Consider the following 13,261-nt stretch of genomic DNA (forward strand, 5'->3'; position numbering starts at 1 on the left):
AGTGCTGTCAGCTGTTTATTACTAGAAAGTCTTATTGTTATACTTCACCTGGAGATGCTTATCTGAGCAGTACCTGTTCTGCATAAGCTTTATTATGCACAGTCAAAATAAAGCAACTATATGGTGTCATATACTAAGCCATTTCATGCAGCAGTTTACAGATCAAACAACTCAAACCTTGAGTATTTGGGAAGAAGCAACATTCTTCAACACCTACTGAGGCAACACCTTCAATGATAATTGACAGCATTAAAAACACATTGTCAAGCTTCTCATACCCCCAGAGTAACATAACGCTAATTATGAAAAAGACTACTTCTGTTTTAACAATGATAAGATGAAGCGATAGACAAATTCTTTTAGAGACTTCTCTGGTAACAGTGCAGGAGGAAAAATATCCTCAGTCTGAGAAAGCCAGAGTAGTGAGACTTACCTATATATACACATACATACACATACCCATTCTGATCTTTGATACAACTTCATTTCTCATTTTGAGTGATGGGATTATTAGCTGTGCCAACAGAGAAGGACATAAATCAGCTAGTTGATGAGCAGTATTAGACTAGCATAAGAAAGATTCCAGACTTGAGATGTGGGATTTGGAATACCCACGTCATATCTTTTATTGAAATTGCTAAATACTTTATATTACACTATTTTGATTCAAAATGGAGTTTTTATAAAAAGAAACCATTGTTGAAACTGAATAAGCCTGCCAAAATAAACAATGAAGAGTTTCAAAAAATTCTAAAAAATACATAATTGTAGAATTTTTTGAAGCCTTAACATTGCCCATAAATTAAACACACCTGGAGAAGAGCAAAACTGCTAGAGGAAATCTGACTTCCATTCATTGCCAGCAACAGTGCAAATCAATGACCACAGCCAGGAACTCTGTGTAAGAGCCTGAACTTAGGCTTTCAGAAACAGTAGCCCAATGTTTTTTTCATAATGAATAACAGAGAGGCATTGTACAGATTAGGATTCCTCTAGTTGTTGAGGTTTTCCTTCACAATGACAAACTGGGATGTATCAGGTTGTATTCTAGGAATTCTGCTTCTGTGGCCCTGAACACTGATTCTCTGTAGTCACTCTAATCTAGTCATAATCTAGAGGAAAAAAAGGTCTTTGGATGCTTGTCAGCTGCTTAGGCAAATACTGATGAAGTCAGTCATATGACCAGTACCAAGAAAACATCATGCAAAGAACAGCAATCATCTCAGGCTAAAGCTATACAGAATTGTACCTTTCAGTCAATACCTTTGAACCAATGATCTGTTTAAATTAGAATGTATATTCAAATTTACAGGATAAATTAGACCAGTTCTAAAATTTACATCAAATCATCCCAACACAGAAAAGTTATATTTTTCCTCATCTTACAATGGATGAACCCATTGAAGGGTGAACCCATAGAATAATACCCTGCCGGCAGGAAGAACACGTTGCTATAAGCAAACCTGAGTAGTGAGGACCAATAAATACAAGGAGTTAAAATGCTAGTAGTCATCTAGATAATTTGAATCTCAGGAGCCAGGGGCCTAATTCAGCTTTAATCTTGACCTTTGAAAGGTTTCTTTTTTAAGCAAGTATTTCATATCTATGCTGAGACTTAAAGTTGTCCTGGCTAGAGAGAGTCAACATAACTCAGCCTACCAGATGCTACAAATCCAGCCATTACTGAACAGATCATTGTAAACAACAACCAAGACATCTTTCTCTCCTTCCCTTTTCAATGGTTTCTTGTTAAAGGCAAAATTCAGAAAAACCTCTCAGGCTGAAGTCCTCGTATTTGGTTGAAAGTGTTCGTCCCATTTATATATAATCTCTCCATATATATTTGATTAGGCACAAAAGGGGTTATTAAACATTCAACAAGTCCTCATCACTATCATCATGAAATGATACTGAATTTGTAGAGTTCTGTGCCTGCTGTTGGCCAGGCTTGGCTTTTGCTTTCCTTTCCTTTCCCCCATTCAGCAAGTAAACTTTGTCATCACTGGCAAAGTTTGGTGGCTTCTTTTGTGGGTGCTTGCTTTTGTCTAGTCCTCTTCCTGTCTGAATCTTTACATCTGGGATGGTTAACACTTCATCCTCACTGTCCAGGTCATCCACATGGAGAGATGTAAAAGCATCAGATGTAACAGACTTGGTAGTAACATGACCATTCTCCTGCACTCCTTTTACTGTTCTTTGATTCGGTGCTGCAATTTCTTCCATAAGCCACTCCGTTTCATTCTCATTAGCTTCTTCTTCACTGTTTATCTAAAAGAAAAAAAAAAAATGCAAGACTTAGTATACCACACCATATATTTCTACACACTGATCTCCCCAGTTATGGAACCCACCCCACATAACCTTGAGTTTAATTTAGATATAACAGCATATTCTTGCACAGTACTACTATTGCTTTTCACCATATCTAAAATATACCATCTCTTCCTGCAGATTTATATATTACTTGGCTATTTATGGACTGTTCATTTCCTCAACCCTTCCTTTCCCATTTCATTATATAAATGATATAAAAAGCTGTGACTTTCCAGAGTTTGTTTCCCATGCACCGAAGGAGCTAAGGATTAAAGATTTTTACTTATTTATTAGAAAAGCTTCCCCTTAAAATTATTGACAAGATACAAAGCATTTGACTATGCCACTGTATTACCTTTGTGTATTTGTAGGAAACACCTGATGTCCTTCTGCAGCAGTTTGTTATCTTGTTTACCACAGTTTCCCTTAAAAAAAAAAAGGAATATTGTATTAGGAAGGAATGTGTTCCCCTCATCAGCTTTTGCCTCTCTTCAGGTGATTCCTATCATCAACAAATCATTTTACCAAACAAGTTGCAAGCTATCTTGTTGTGACATTTGGCTCTAAACCACTGATTAGCACTATTCAGTTCATAATGCTGCACATCTTCCCCCCTACCACAGTGTCAAGGTGACTAAAACACCTGTAGTCTTTATTCTTACAGGAAGGAAATAAGAGAGAACCTTGTCTGGAAAGCAGAGAAACAGCATGACTTGTATCAAATACAGACAGTACTGTCACATTGTTTTAACCTCCCTTATTAGTAGCTGCCCACAACAGAGACTAGCTTAAATTATCTTTGTAGTCTATGCCTCTTTATATGGACCTTTAGATAATAACAGTTTGGAAAATAGCTGTTTGACAGCTGATGATGCCAGCTGAAAAAACAGAACTTCAGTCTCTGGAAACCAAAGCCTATGAAAGACTTTCAAAGCTTCCCAATCACTTACCTCCTCTCTTTTTTGTAGAACAGCAAGATTATTAGGCATGCAGTGAGAACAACCAGGAGGACACTCAGCACAGCACCAACTGCCTGACTTCTCCTTGAAAGGCCTTTATATACTTGGGCTTCCTGATCAGATTGGCCCTCATGGATTCCTGGAGCAATGGTTGATCTAATAATATAAATATGGAAGAAAAAGACTAAGATCTACTGATGAATTATATCAGACAGAATTAGACACATCGTACCATCCTGTCAAAACTTATAAACTCTACTAAAATCTGTTTATGAGCATGAAAAAAGGTATGCACTGTGTCTACATTCTGGTATGCTTTCAAACAGCACATAAAACTGAGATTACAGTTGAGACTTAAATATGATTAAACACTTTAGAGCTTAAACAGTAAAAGCTACTCACACAAAGTTGCTGTTTTGGAATCAAAGCTGTACCTGAGCAAGCTGCATAAGCTACAGCAACTATTTCCCTTCCACCTGATAGAGGCAATACATGGACCAGACAGTCTTCACAGATAATTCCTTGCTTAAACCAGAATGAACAATTTCCACTTTTTAAGACGGCAACCAGAAAGTGAACATCCCAGAATTATGTCATCACTTGCAGCAAAGCAGCCCAAGTGTCAAGAACACAGGTAAGCACTGAGACACATTGTTTGGCTTTTAAACTACTGCCAGACATTGTTACTCCCTTTTTTCTACAGATCCAAAAAGGATCAGTTCCATTGGAGAAACGCCTCATTTTCCAAGACCTGCAGTGATTTTCAGTCTGGCCTAAAGCAGATACAGTACTTTTTGCTTACTGGGAAGAAGAGTATTCAATCCCACCATACCTCTTCATTATTTTCAGTGCAAATAGGAAAGTGTTTTGTTTTTAAAATCTTCCTGCCAATTGCTGTGTTGAGACCAAAAAACCCCTAAGCTTAGAAGCGCTACATTCAGAAAAAAGTTAACTACTCACATTAGTGGACACACAGCAGACGTATACCATGTAAATAAATACTGACAGTCTGCTGTCTCATGAAGAAATTCAGGGATGCCTTCCTTTACATGAGGATTGCAGTGGAATAAAATTGATGAAGAGACAAACTTTGATTTATCTTTACCACATCTGGAGTCTGATGAAAATATGACATCCAAGTCATCATCTACAAGAAGAAAACATTACAGTTCAGTGCTTCCTTAAAAACAGTATTAAGGCCATACCCTGAAGAGCTGTGTCTGTATTCTCACGGGTGCTCGTTGTGCAGTATAAGCTTAAACTTTGCAGTACCTGAAGGTGAGCTTATACTTCTACATTACTATAGAACAGACTGAGCTGCTTACTGCAGCACAAGAGCAGAGGAAAATAGGAGACCCAGTCTTGTTGTACGTTATTTCTACTGGAGACTCACAACAAGCATCAAACCCAAATCTACTACTAAAGCTATTTGCAAATGAGATTACATAATAGGAAAAAGCAGCCTAAATCATAGAATGGTTTGAGTTGGAAGGGACCTCAAACATCACCTAGCTTCAACCCCCTACCATGGGCAGGGAAAGCTCTCATTAGATCAGGTTGCTCAAAGTCCATGCAACCTGGCCTTGACCACTTCTTCCAAGGATGAGACATCCTTAACTTCTTTGGGCAGTCTATTTCAGAGCCTCACTACCTCCATAGCAAACAGCTTTTTCCTAATATCAAAATTACTCTTTCTTAAATAAATCCTGGAAGACAGATCCAGGACAACTTCACAGAAGTCATTTAGCTTATATATCATGAAACATGAATCACTTTTCAATGAAGTAATTCAAGTAGAGGATCAAAAAAATTTCAGATAACAAGCAAGTACTTACCTTCAACATAATATTTAGCTTTTTTGGCCCATCCAATTTTCCGAAAACGGCGTTCACTAGTTTTAACCTGGCAGATGTTTGCTTCAGAACACTCTGGGAAACTCGAGTTTGTGATACCAGAAAGTTGTATTTCATACACATATTGATCTCCATTTGTTCTTATGTCACCAGAAGCCATGTACAACCTGAGGAGGCATAAGACAGGTATATGCCAAGTCTAAACATGCAAATTCTGGTTATTCCCAAGTCAATACACTAGCAGTAGTGGTAACTATTACCACTAGTTTAATACAGATTAACAATAGATTCAGCAACCAGAAGAGATGCAGGACTGAGGTCTCTTCTGAGTATTACAACTGAGTATTATACTTAGCAGTAAGCCTTTCAGGAATGAGCCAAAAGCAAACTTTTCTAGTTATACTGTCCTCAATGGGTACATGAACACTTAAACTGAATACAAAAGTACTGTTCAGCAGCTCTTACACAAACTACCATACTGACCATATAATCCATTCTGAGTGCATTCTGTAGCTGTAATAAACAGTGTGGCTTAGCTTTCATGAACTAACAACAAACCGCCTTCTGCATGAGGAGAACTGGATCTACTATATGTGCTACCCAACTGCCATTTACAATCATATCCCTTCATGCTGCTGGTGAGACTGAGAATGCTCTCAAACTCAGAGCTATTTCTTCTAGACACCTGCTCAAAGGCTGAAATTTGTGAGATTAAAGTCAAGTTGAATTTCACATTACACCACATTTCTCATTTCATCCTGACTTCCTTTACTCCCTTTTCCAAGCAGGCTTGATTGTATTTGATAACATTACAAGCACAGAGGAACACTTTTGTTCAGTTGCACCAATCCTGCAGGCAGAGTTTATTCTTCCCATAATATTCATAGAAAGACTTCCTTTCATAACGACAGAATTGATGTTAAACATAGTAATTTATAAAAGTTTCTTATAAGAGTTTCTGAAGCAGAAAAAATGTGCATGTGTTGTGCCAGTGTAACTGCTGGTCTTTCTTTCCCTGCCTTGTTGAAGTTCAGTCAGACTTGACTATTCCTCCAGAGCTGTACTCCTCTAAGGTTTCTGAAGCAGGGGTTCCTGTTTCCATATAGATCTGCTGAGCAGGATGAAAGGCACTATATAAAGAGTGAAGGAGCACTGTAGCTGAAAATTAAGATCTGACGCTGACCTGATGACTATACATTTATGGAAAAGAGAAATAACCCCCCAAAGTGTTTTAAGGTCAAGATGACATATGTGCAGGCATTAGATTTGTCTTAATTTCCCTAGGATTTGCTCAAAGCTTTAAGCCCAGCTGTATGCTGCAGTAGCAACCAGACTTTTACGTCAGTCGTAGTACAAGGCTGACAAAATTCAGTGCTATCGCCATTTAACAGCTAGGAATATTCAAGGCAAATCAGAACATCAAGCTTTCATTTTTTGCAGTAGAGTTCTACAGAACTATATTTTCAGTTTTTTTTTTTTTTTTAAACTTACTTGTTATAAACATTCCCTAATGAGAAGTTTTTCCCAGTTGCAGGATTGATAACTGTTCCATCCACTACCTCCACCTCCTGTGGCTTCAAAGCACAAGCTGCACGTGTGTCCCAAATGATGTAGTAAGCACAGTTTTCCTCATCAATCCTGCCAAATAACAAACAGTTGATCGTTCCAGGAAACAGTAACAAGCACTTACTATCTTGAGAGAAGACACACCTATTTGGTTCATGAGTGAGAATCTCCTGCATAAGCATCATGCAGACTGCAGTCACCTGACTGTACTTAAATTCCCTGCTTCAAAAGTTTTAAGTCACACACCGACTTCTTGATACTTAAACACCTTAGCTAGCAAACATGCCAGCTTGCTCTAAGCAGGTTTAATGCTTTGCACTTCATTTGTCCAGAACAAGAAATTAGATTTTGCTGCATGGTTCTCTGCCTCACGTGGAGCCTCTTGTTCAGTTCCCTTACTCTACAAGAAATATCCTGTCAACCAAAACCAGACAGCAAAATCCATCAAAGCTTTCTTAGTACTTGTGACCATGCACATATACCTCAATTGAGATAATACCTAGTCAATAAAAACTATATTGATGTAATAGGAAAGGTTTAGTAAATAATGGAGCAAAACCATTTTTAATCAGTCTAGCTAAATAATCAAGCTAAGTACTGTCTGCTAAATAGCTTTGCAGTGAAGTTATAAGCAGCTGTACTACTACTGATAACAAAAGAGTATCTCAGCCTAATTCATAAGTAGAATACCTAGATTTTTGCCTAAGCAGTTAAAGATATACAGAATATAACTGTTTATGAAAGTGAACAGGCACAGAAACTTCAGAAGATTTATGCCTTACAAATATAGACTAAGATTACTGTAGGGGCTGTCCAACTGAACAGTCACAACCCTGAGACTCAGTTTATTAAAAAGTACAATAGACTAAAGCAGTCAGAAATATGCTGATTATTTACTCACCTCTGCAGCATGGGCATGCCAACTGTTTTTGCACACCTCAATTCTATTATTGTCATTATTTTCTTGTTTTTCCTACATTCCTGTCCACCAGAATAACTAATATACATTGTATCACCTAGAAAAGAAAGTGACATTCAAGGTTTTTGTAAGCAGCTGTCAAATTCCCTTTGTGCGTTCCCCATACTTCATTACTTTACATCACATTCTGGATCCCCCCCACCTCAAAGATCATATATCAATTACACCACTTGCGTGACTTAAGTCTTTCACACTGATGATTATTTAAAAATCACTCCTCAAACCCCTGTAGTCACAGTACCTTGGAGTTCAGGTTGCCAGTACAAGTGTAACATTTATACTTAAGATGTCCTTTTTGACATCTTGAAAATAAATACATAGGTCACTATGAAAGTAATGCCTCATTTATTTCCATGGAAACTACAATAGATACAAGTTCTCACCTACAAAACACTTTTTCAGTGTAGTCACCAGCACTAGCTATACATTTTCACCGGCAATAAACAGGAGTCTGCATGCCATACGAATCTGCGCCTCTGTCACGTCACTAACATTCACCTCTGATATCATGAGCCAATATAATTAAATATAAGGGCCTTGCCCCAGCCCTCATCCAGGCAGCTGTTGAAGATCTCCAAGGAGGGAGAACCCCACAGCCTCTGGGCAACCAGATGAGCCAGTGCTCATCACCGTATCACAGGAAAGGAGAAAAAAAAAGAAATCCTGATATTCAGACAATTTTCCTATTATAACTTTCATGACACTGTTTGTTTCACACTTTTTTCATGGTTTAAATGCCTCTTTGTTTTGTGTGACAGAATCTTTTGTTTTAAAACAGAAATAAACAGAAGACTTACTGACAAAAACATTTTGAAGATGAGTAGAACGCTGTATTTAACGACCTTTATGCCTAGGTTCTATGATATAGTTACCTCATAGCTCTCTACAGAAATAGGAATGTAGCACTCTACAATAACTGTACCTGTCACATTCAGCTTCTGTGTATGAACAAGCCCAAGAACTTCAACATCTCCACTGTTGCTTTTCCTACAAATACTGGCTCTTTCAGGGCAGCCTGTGGGGCCTTCATATACCCTCTGACAGAGATTCAAGTAGTACCTAAACAAAGGACATGATAGACAGAAACTTTAAAATTAATTTCAGCTAAACTGACAAAATGAAATATGAACTTTGTAGACTCCTTACAGGAAGCTAGCTATATTAAAAGACCAAATAATCAAAGTAGCTAAGGAATTGACCATATGCTAACAACTAGCAGATTATTCCCATCATTTTCAAGTAAACAGATTAGTATACTAGTTAGTTTTGACCTAGGTCAAAAACATTGAAATTGAGTAAATAAATATCTAACCTTTTCAGCTACAAAGCTTATAGTGTTCTCAATTTAAATTTCTTAGGAGCTATACCAGTTAAGATTTATTGTAACAAAAAATTTAGGAGCAAGACAGTAAATGAAACAGCTTTTCAACCCCATAGTTTACTATACTTTTAGAATTAGATGCTCTTATTCTTGCTGATTCATTTCTATTTGCTAACTGGAAAGGCTGACTGACAATTACATTTTCTTAAGTTGATACTGGTGAGATCTTTCTACCCTGCCTTTACATTTGAGAACAAGCCCTTCTTGAACTTTAAACAAAATATTACATGCTTGACTTAAGAGAGAACAACTGAATCAATAGGACTTTTTATCAACATAAGAATCAGAAAAATTGCATTTAAGCTGCATTCTGTCCTTTAAGCAGAAAGCCTCTAAGAAAACTTTTAGTTTAGATTTACTTCTCCTTTAAAGAGGAGTACAGAAGTACTGTGCCACATTATAACTTTAGCTGTACTGACCAGTAAGCTACTGCCCAAGAGTTGCTTGCTACTCACGAATTTCCATTGTGATAAAAGACCCATGAGCCTGTCAAGGAAGAGAGCATTCTCAAGTCATAAGTTCTGTGTTTCTGGACAAACTTGCACTCCATCTTCTTTGGAGGACAAACAGCCTGTGTCCTCCATTCAAATGTCACAGCACAGCCAAGCATGTCACTCAGAAGGTGTGGACTCCCGCTGCCAGCATTTTCATCACATACAAAAATAATAGTAGATGCCCTTCTTGCAGTTGCTATAAGAGGGAAAATTGGAAATAAGAGTACCTTGCAAGAGGCTTCCATACACACACAGATTTTAAAGTCTGATACCTCACAATTGCTATCAGATATAGTTTCAGATAAAGCACAAATGCTTTACCTTGCAATTTTCCTCCCGAAGTTACCTTTTCATGCTTTTTAGGAAGTTATGTAGCTCTTCCCTCAAAAATGACTATCTCTGTCAAAGCAACCACTTAGTGACTCAAAGCCACACATTCTGAAGGCATTAACGTTTTTCACTCATTTGAGTAAAATACATTTATTCCATAGATTCATTGTCTTGCACAGTCCCATCAATTCACTTATTTGCATTACACCAGAGGTCTGCTGCTCTCCCACAATTAACTCTGATCATTATAGGTGAAAAGAAGTTCTTACCATTCACACAAAATCCCCACTTTCCATCTCCCTGGTAGTCCACAGTTGTAGCACACCATGGTCTGCTCTTTTCTTCTGTAATACATTTATCATAGCTCTTCCCTTTGTACTTGAAGGGAAACACACAAAGCTCTCCCTTTTCTGTCACTGAGAAAGAAAGGTAAGTTCTCTTAACAAGATACACAGCAGAACAGCGCACACATCCAGACCCAAGACAATATCTAAAGCCTATACCTCAATACTATCCAAGAAGAATCACATGCAGACCGTAAGCATTAAAACATTAAGTCTAATTCCAGTCAGAAAACTCAAATACAGTACGCAGTTGGCTATGATCACTCCTCCCCTAGAAAAGCGTGCAACAGTTTTGTAGAAGTGTTGATATTGCAGCTCAGTATGGTGCATACTACTGAACAAAACTAACTTTCTGCTAAGGCATGAAAAAAAAAATCTATGTTGCTTCCCTCCTTTTTGCAGTGAAACTTAGATTTAAGGGTAAGAAGAATGACAAGACTTTACATAATGAGACCATCCATTGCAATCTCACCTGGAGGGCACCGATCACCTCCTGTATACTGCAAGATGACTGTTTCATCTTGGTGGCTATAATCCATTTTCATTTCCTTTATGCTTCCAAACGAGGACACACCACTTCCAGATGTCATACACACTGCCCCATCTTTGCATTTTCCCTGGGACACATCTGCCTTACTGCATACACTAACATGGTATCTGCTGGATCCAGAAAGTACCTGTGGGGACACACCCAGAAGCATCACAAACAAGGCTGCCCCTTAGAGTCTGGAAGTCAATACACGTGAAGAACCACCAAAGTGCTTTATGAGACTCATACAGTAATTACATAAATGCAGATAACTGATTTTGCGAGTCCAACCTTCATTAATGTGGCAAAGCTTCAGATAAAAGAGCATTCATAGGGACAATGAAACAGCATATTCAGCAGGCCCGTCATCATGTTCAAAGCCAAATTAGGACTATCTTCAGTTAAAAGTTCTCCTTCCTTTACATATTAGTAGACTCCTCAGCTTCTCTCAGAATTGCTAAGAGCCAATGCTCTAACACTACTCCCTCTGTCAAAGGGCAAATAACTACAAACACTGACCACAGCTGCAGCACACATTTTAGTCTCTTCTCACACCCCAGGAATTAAAAAACATTCCAAGAAAGCGTTACCTCAAATGATCTTCCAGAAAGGCTGGTCAAGTTAAAAGTATAGTGTAACTGTTCATCAGTCACAGAACAGCCTGAAGTTTTCACTCGATCAGGACACACAACTGGTGTTTCCCACTCAAACACAAAACTGCAGTCAAGTTTTCTTATCATCTTCGGCTTACCCTGTTGCCAAAGAGCACAGCAAGAGATAAGATTAGGCTTAATGTTGGAAAATCTTCATCATTTCTACAATATTCTTATCCCTCTTGAAATCCCTTATTACTGAGGTTAGGTATCCCTGACTGTAGGACAAATTCCATACCTTAATATTACAACTATTACAGAAAACTTTTAAACTTATCTCCAGAAAACAAACTAGCAATTGAAGTAAGCTAGCTGTCTTATTAATTAGGGTCAAGATTTTGACGTTCAGCTTAGTTGTACACAGGAAAAAAAACAAAGGAGCTGTGTTTCTTCACAGTAGAGAACATTCAGTTCACAAAGTTAAGATACGGACAGAAGGCTGTTTATTTTGTCATCTGATTTTAGATAAAAGCAAGTATGGCCTGCGTAACACTCAAAGCTGCCTTGTTTCAGCTCATCTTCTGTCTTGATGAGAAATGGTCCTACTGAGCACTTTTAACAAGCTCTCATTTGTCAAATATACTCAAGTGCTTCTCCACCGTTTTTCTTAAATTTTCTAAAAAACATCAAGAAGTGTCAGATTTGCAGCATCAAATGGCTTCAAAAGGTTTGGTGTCAACAGAAAACAGTTATTAGTACCTGAACGCAAATTTTGAGAGCTGTGTATGATCAGGAATTATATCATAGGTGAAAAATTTCATAGTAACAGCTTAATAAACAACTACACTAGTTCTTGTATTAGCTCATGGTACAAGTTTCATTGTGTTGGCTTTTTTTTTTTTTACTTCAAGTGTAATAGAATATTAAGTTTAATGCCAGCAGTAAGTTATCACTGTCACTTCAGTGGAATGTAATCCTTAAAACTGTCAGTACTTGATACTTTCAAGCCTAAAGTTCACGCATTATGAAATTTTGTCTAGTTAAGGATACAAATATTCCTTGCTTGAGTGCACAAAACAAGTCCATCCTTATATGCTAGAAAAAAACGCTTTAGTTTTAAGCAATATTAATGCTGGTTACTATTCAGTTCTCATTGCACTCCAGTATCAACATTAGTTTAACAAATGTCTTACCAGACTAGTTCCTTGGCTACAGTGAAATACAATAAGAGAAGTATAGTTCAATTTGTTGTTTATCTGACAGGGAGTAGTGCTGTTGTAAGCGATGTGAACTTCATTTACTGCCTCATTTAACTTGGGAGGTTGAGTAACACGACCAATATCCTGCGCAAGCAAAAGATGCATATTAGGAGACATATAGGACATACCAAGATTTCACAGCAATCCAGAGATTCAGATCAATTCAGAGATTAATCTGTTTGGTTGACATAGGAGCACAACTACTACACACTTTTGAAAACTGTGTACTGTACTTAAAGAATAGATATAATATTTCAGTCATATCAAAACAGAAGCTGTGCAGCTAAAGACTCCTTAACCCGCTTTGACTGAGCTTGGAAAAAGTCAGGGAGTTTTTGCATATTAAGGCATATTTTTAATTTTTTTTTTTAAATCATTGCAATAATACCAGCAATTGAAAATTATGTTGGTAATACAACGCACTAAGTTCCCTGGATCAGAATGGTTGTTCATGGAAAACCATCTCAATTTTTTACCTGCATCTTCTAAAGCTCTCAAATAAGACCTCAAAACATAAGATCCTCCAACATACCTCAAGGTAACAGATGTTTCTCAATATTCTGTTATTGCCCATTCATCTAGCTGTCAACTACTTAAAAATTCTGAACACATCTGGGAGCATGCTAGGACACACCCTGCTTCATATCGCAAGCATGCTATC

General features: G+C 37.6%; 1 protein-coding gene across 2 annotated transcripts in view; it reads right to left on the reverse strand.

Moving 5' to 3' along the window:
* Positions 1-588: 588 nt before the first annotated feature.
* IGF2R (insulin like growth factor 2 receptor) overlaps positions 589-13,261 on the reverse strand; it is a 54,165-nt gene continuing 41,492 nt past the window's right edge. For both annotated transcript variants that reach the window (XM_031612577.2, XM_031612584.2), the window contains exons 36-48: positions 12,535-12,684; positions 11,339-11,500; positions 10,692-10,896; positions 10,145-10,291; positions 9,507-9,741; positions 8,593-8,729; positions 7,593-7,707; positions 6,617-6,763; positions 5,108-5,292; positions 4,233-4,419; positions 3,264-3,428; positions 2,669-2,738; positions 589-2,268 (exon numbers count right to left, since the gene is read on the reverse strand). In XM_031612577.2, coding sequence (XP_031468437.2) covers positions 1,867-2,268; positions 2,669-2,738; positions 3,264-3,428; positions 4,233-4,419; positions 5,108-5,292; positions 6,617-6,763; positions 7,593-7,707; positions 8,593-8,729; positions 9,507-9,741; positions 10,145-10,291; positions 10,692-10,896; positions 11,339-11,500; positions 12,535-12,684 — 2,307 coding nt within the window. In that variant the 3' untranslated portion in view covers positions 589-1,866. The remainder of the gene's footprint in view (positions 2,269-2,668; positions 2,739-3,263; positions 3,429-4,232; positions 4,420-5,107; positions 5,293-6,616; positions 6,764-7,592; positions 7,708-8,592; positions 8,730-9,506; positions 9,742-10,144; positions 10,292-10,691; positions 10,897-11,338; positions 11,501-12,534; positions 12,685-13,261) is intronic.

Source organism: Phasianus colchicus, chromosome 2, assembly GCF_987193195.1.
Source record: "Phasianus colchicus chromosome 2, bPhaCol1.hap1.1, whole genome shotgun sequence".
In the NCBI taxonomy this organism is placed as follows: Eukaryota; Metazoa; Chordata; class Aves; order Galliformes; family Phasianidae; genus Phasianus; species Phasianus colchicus.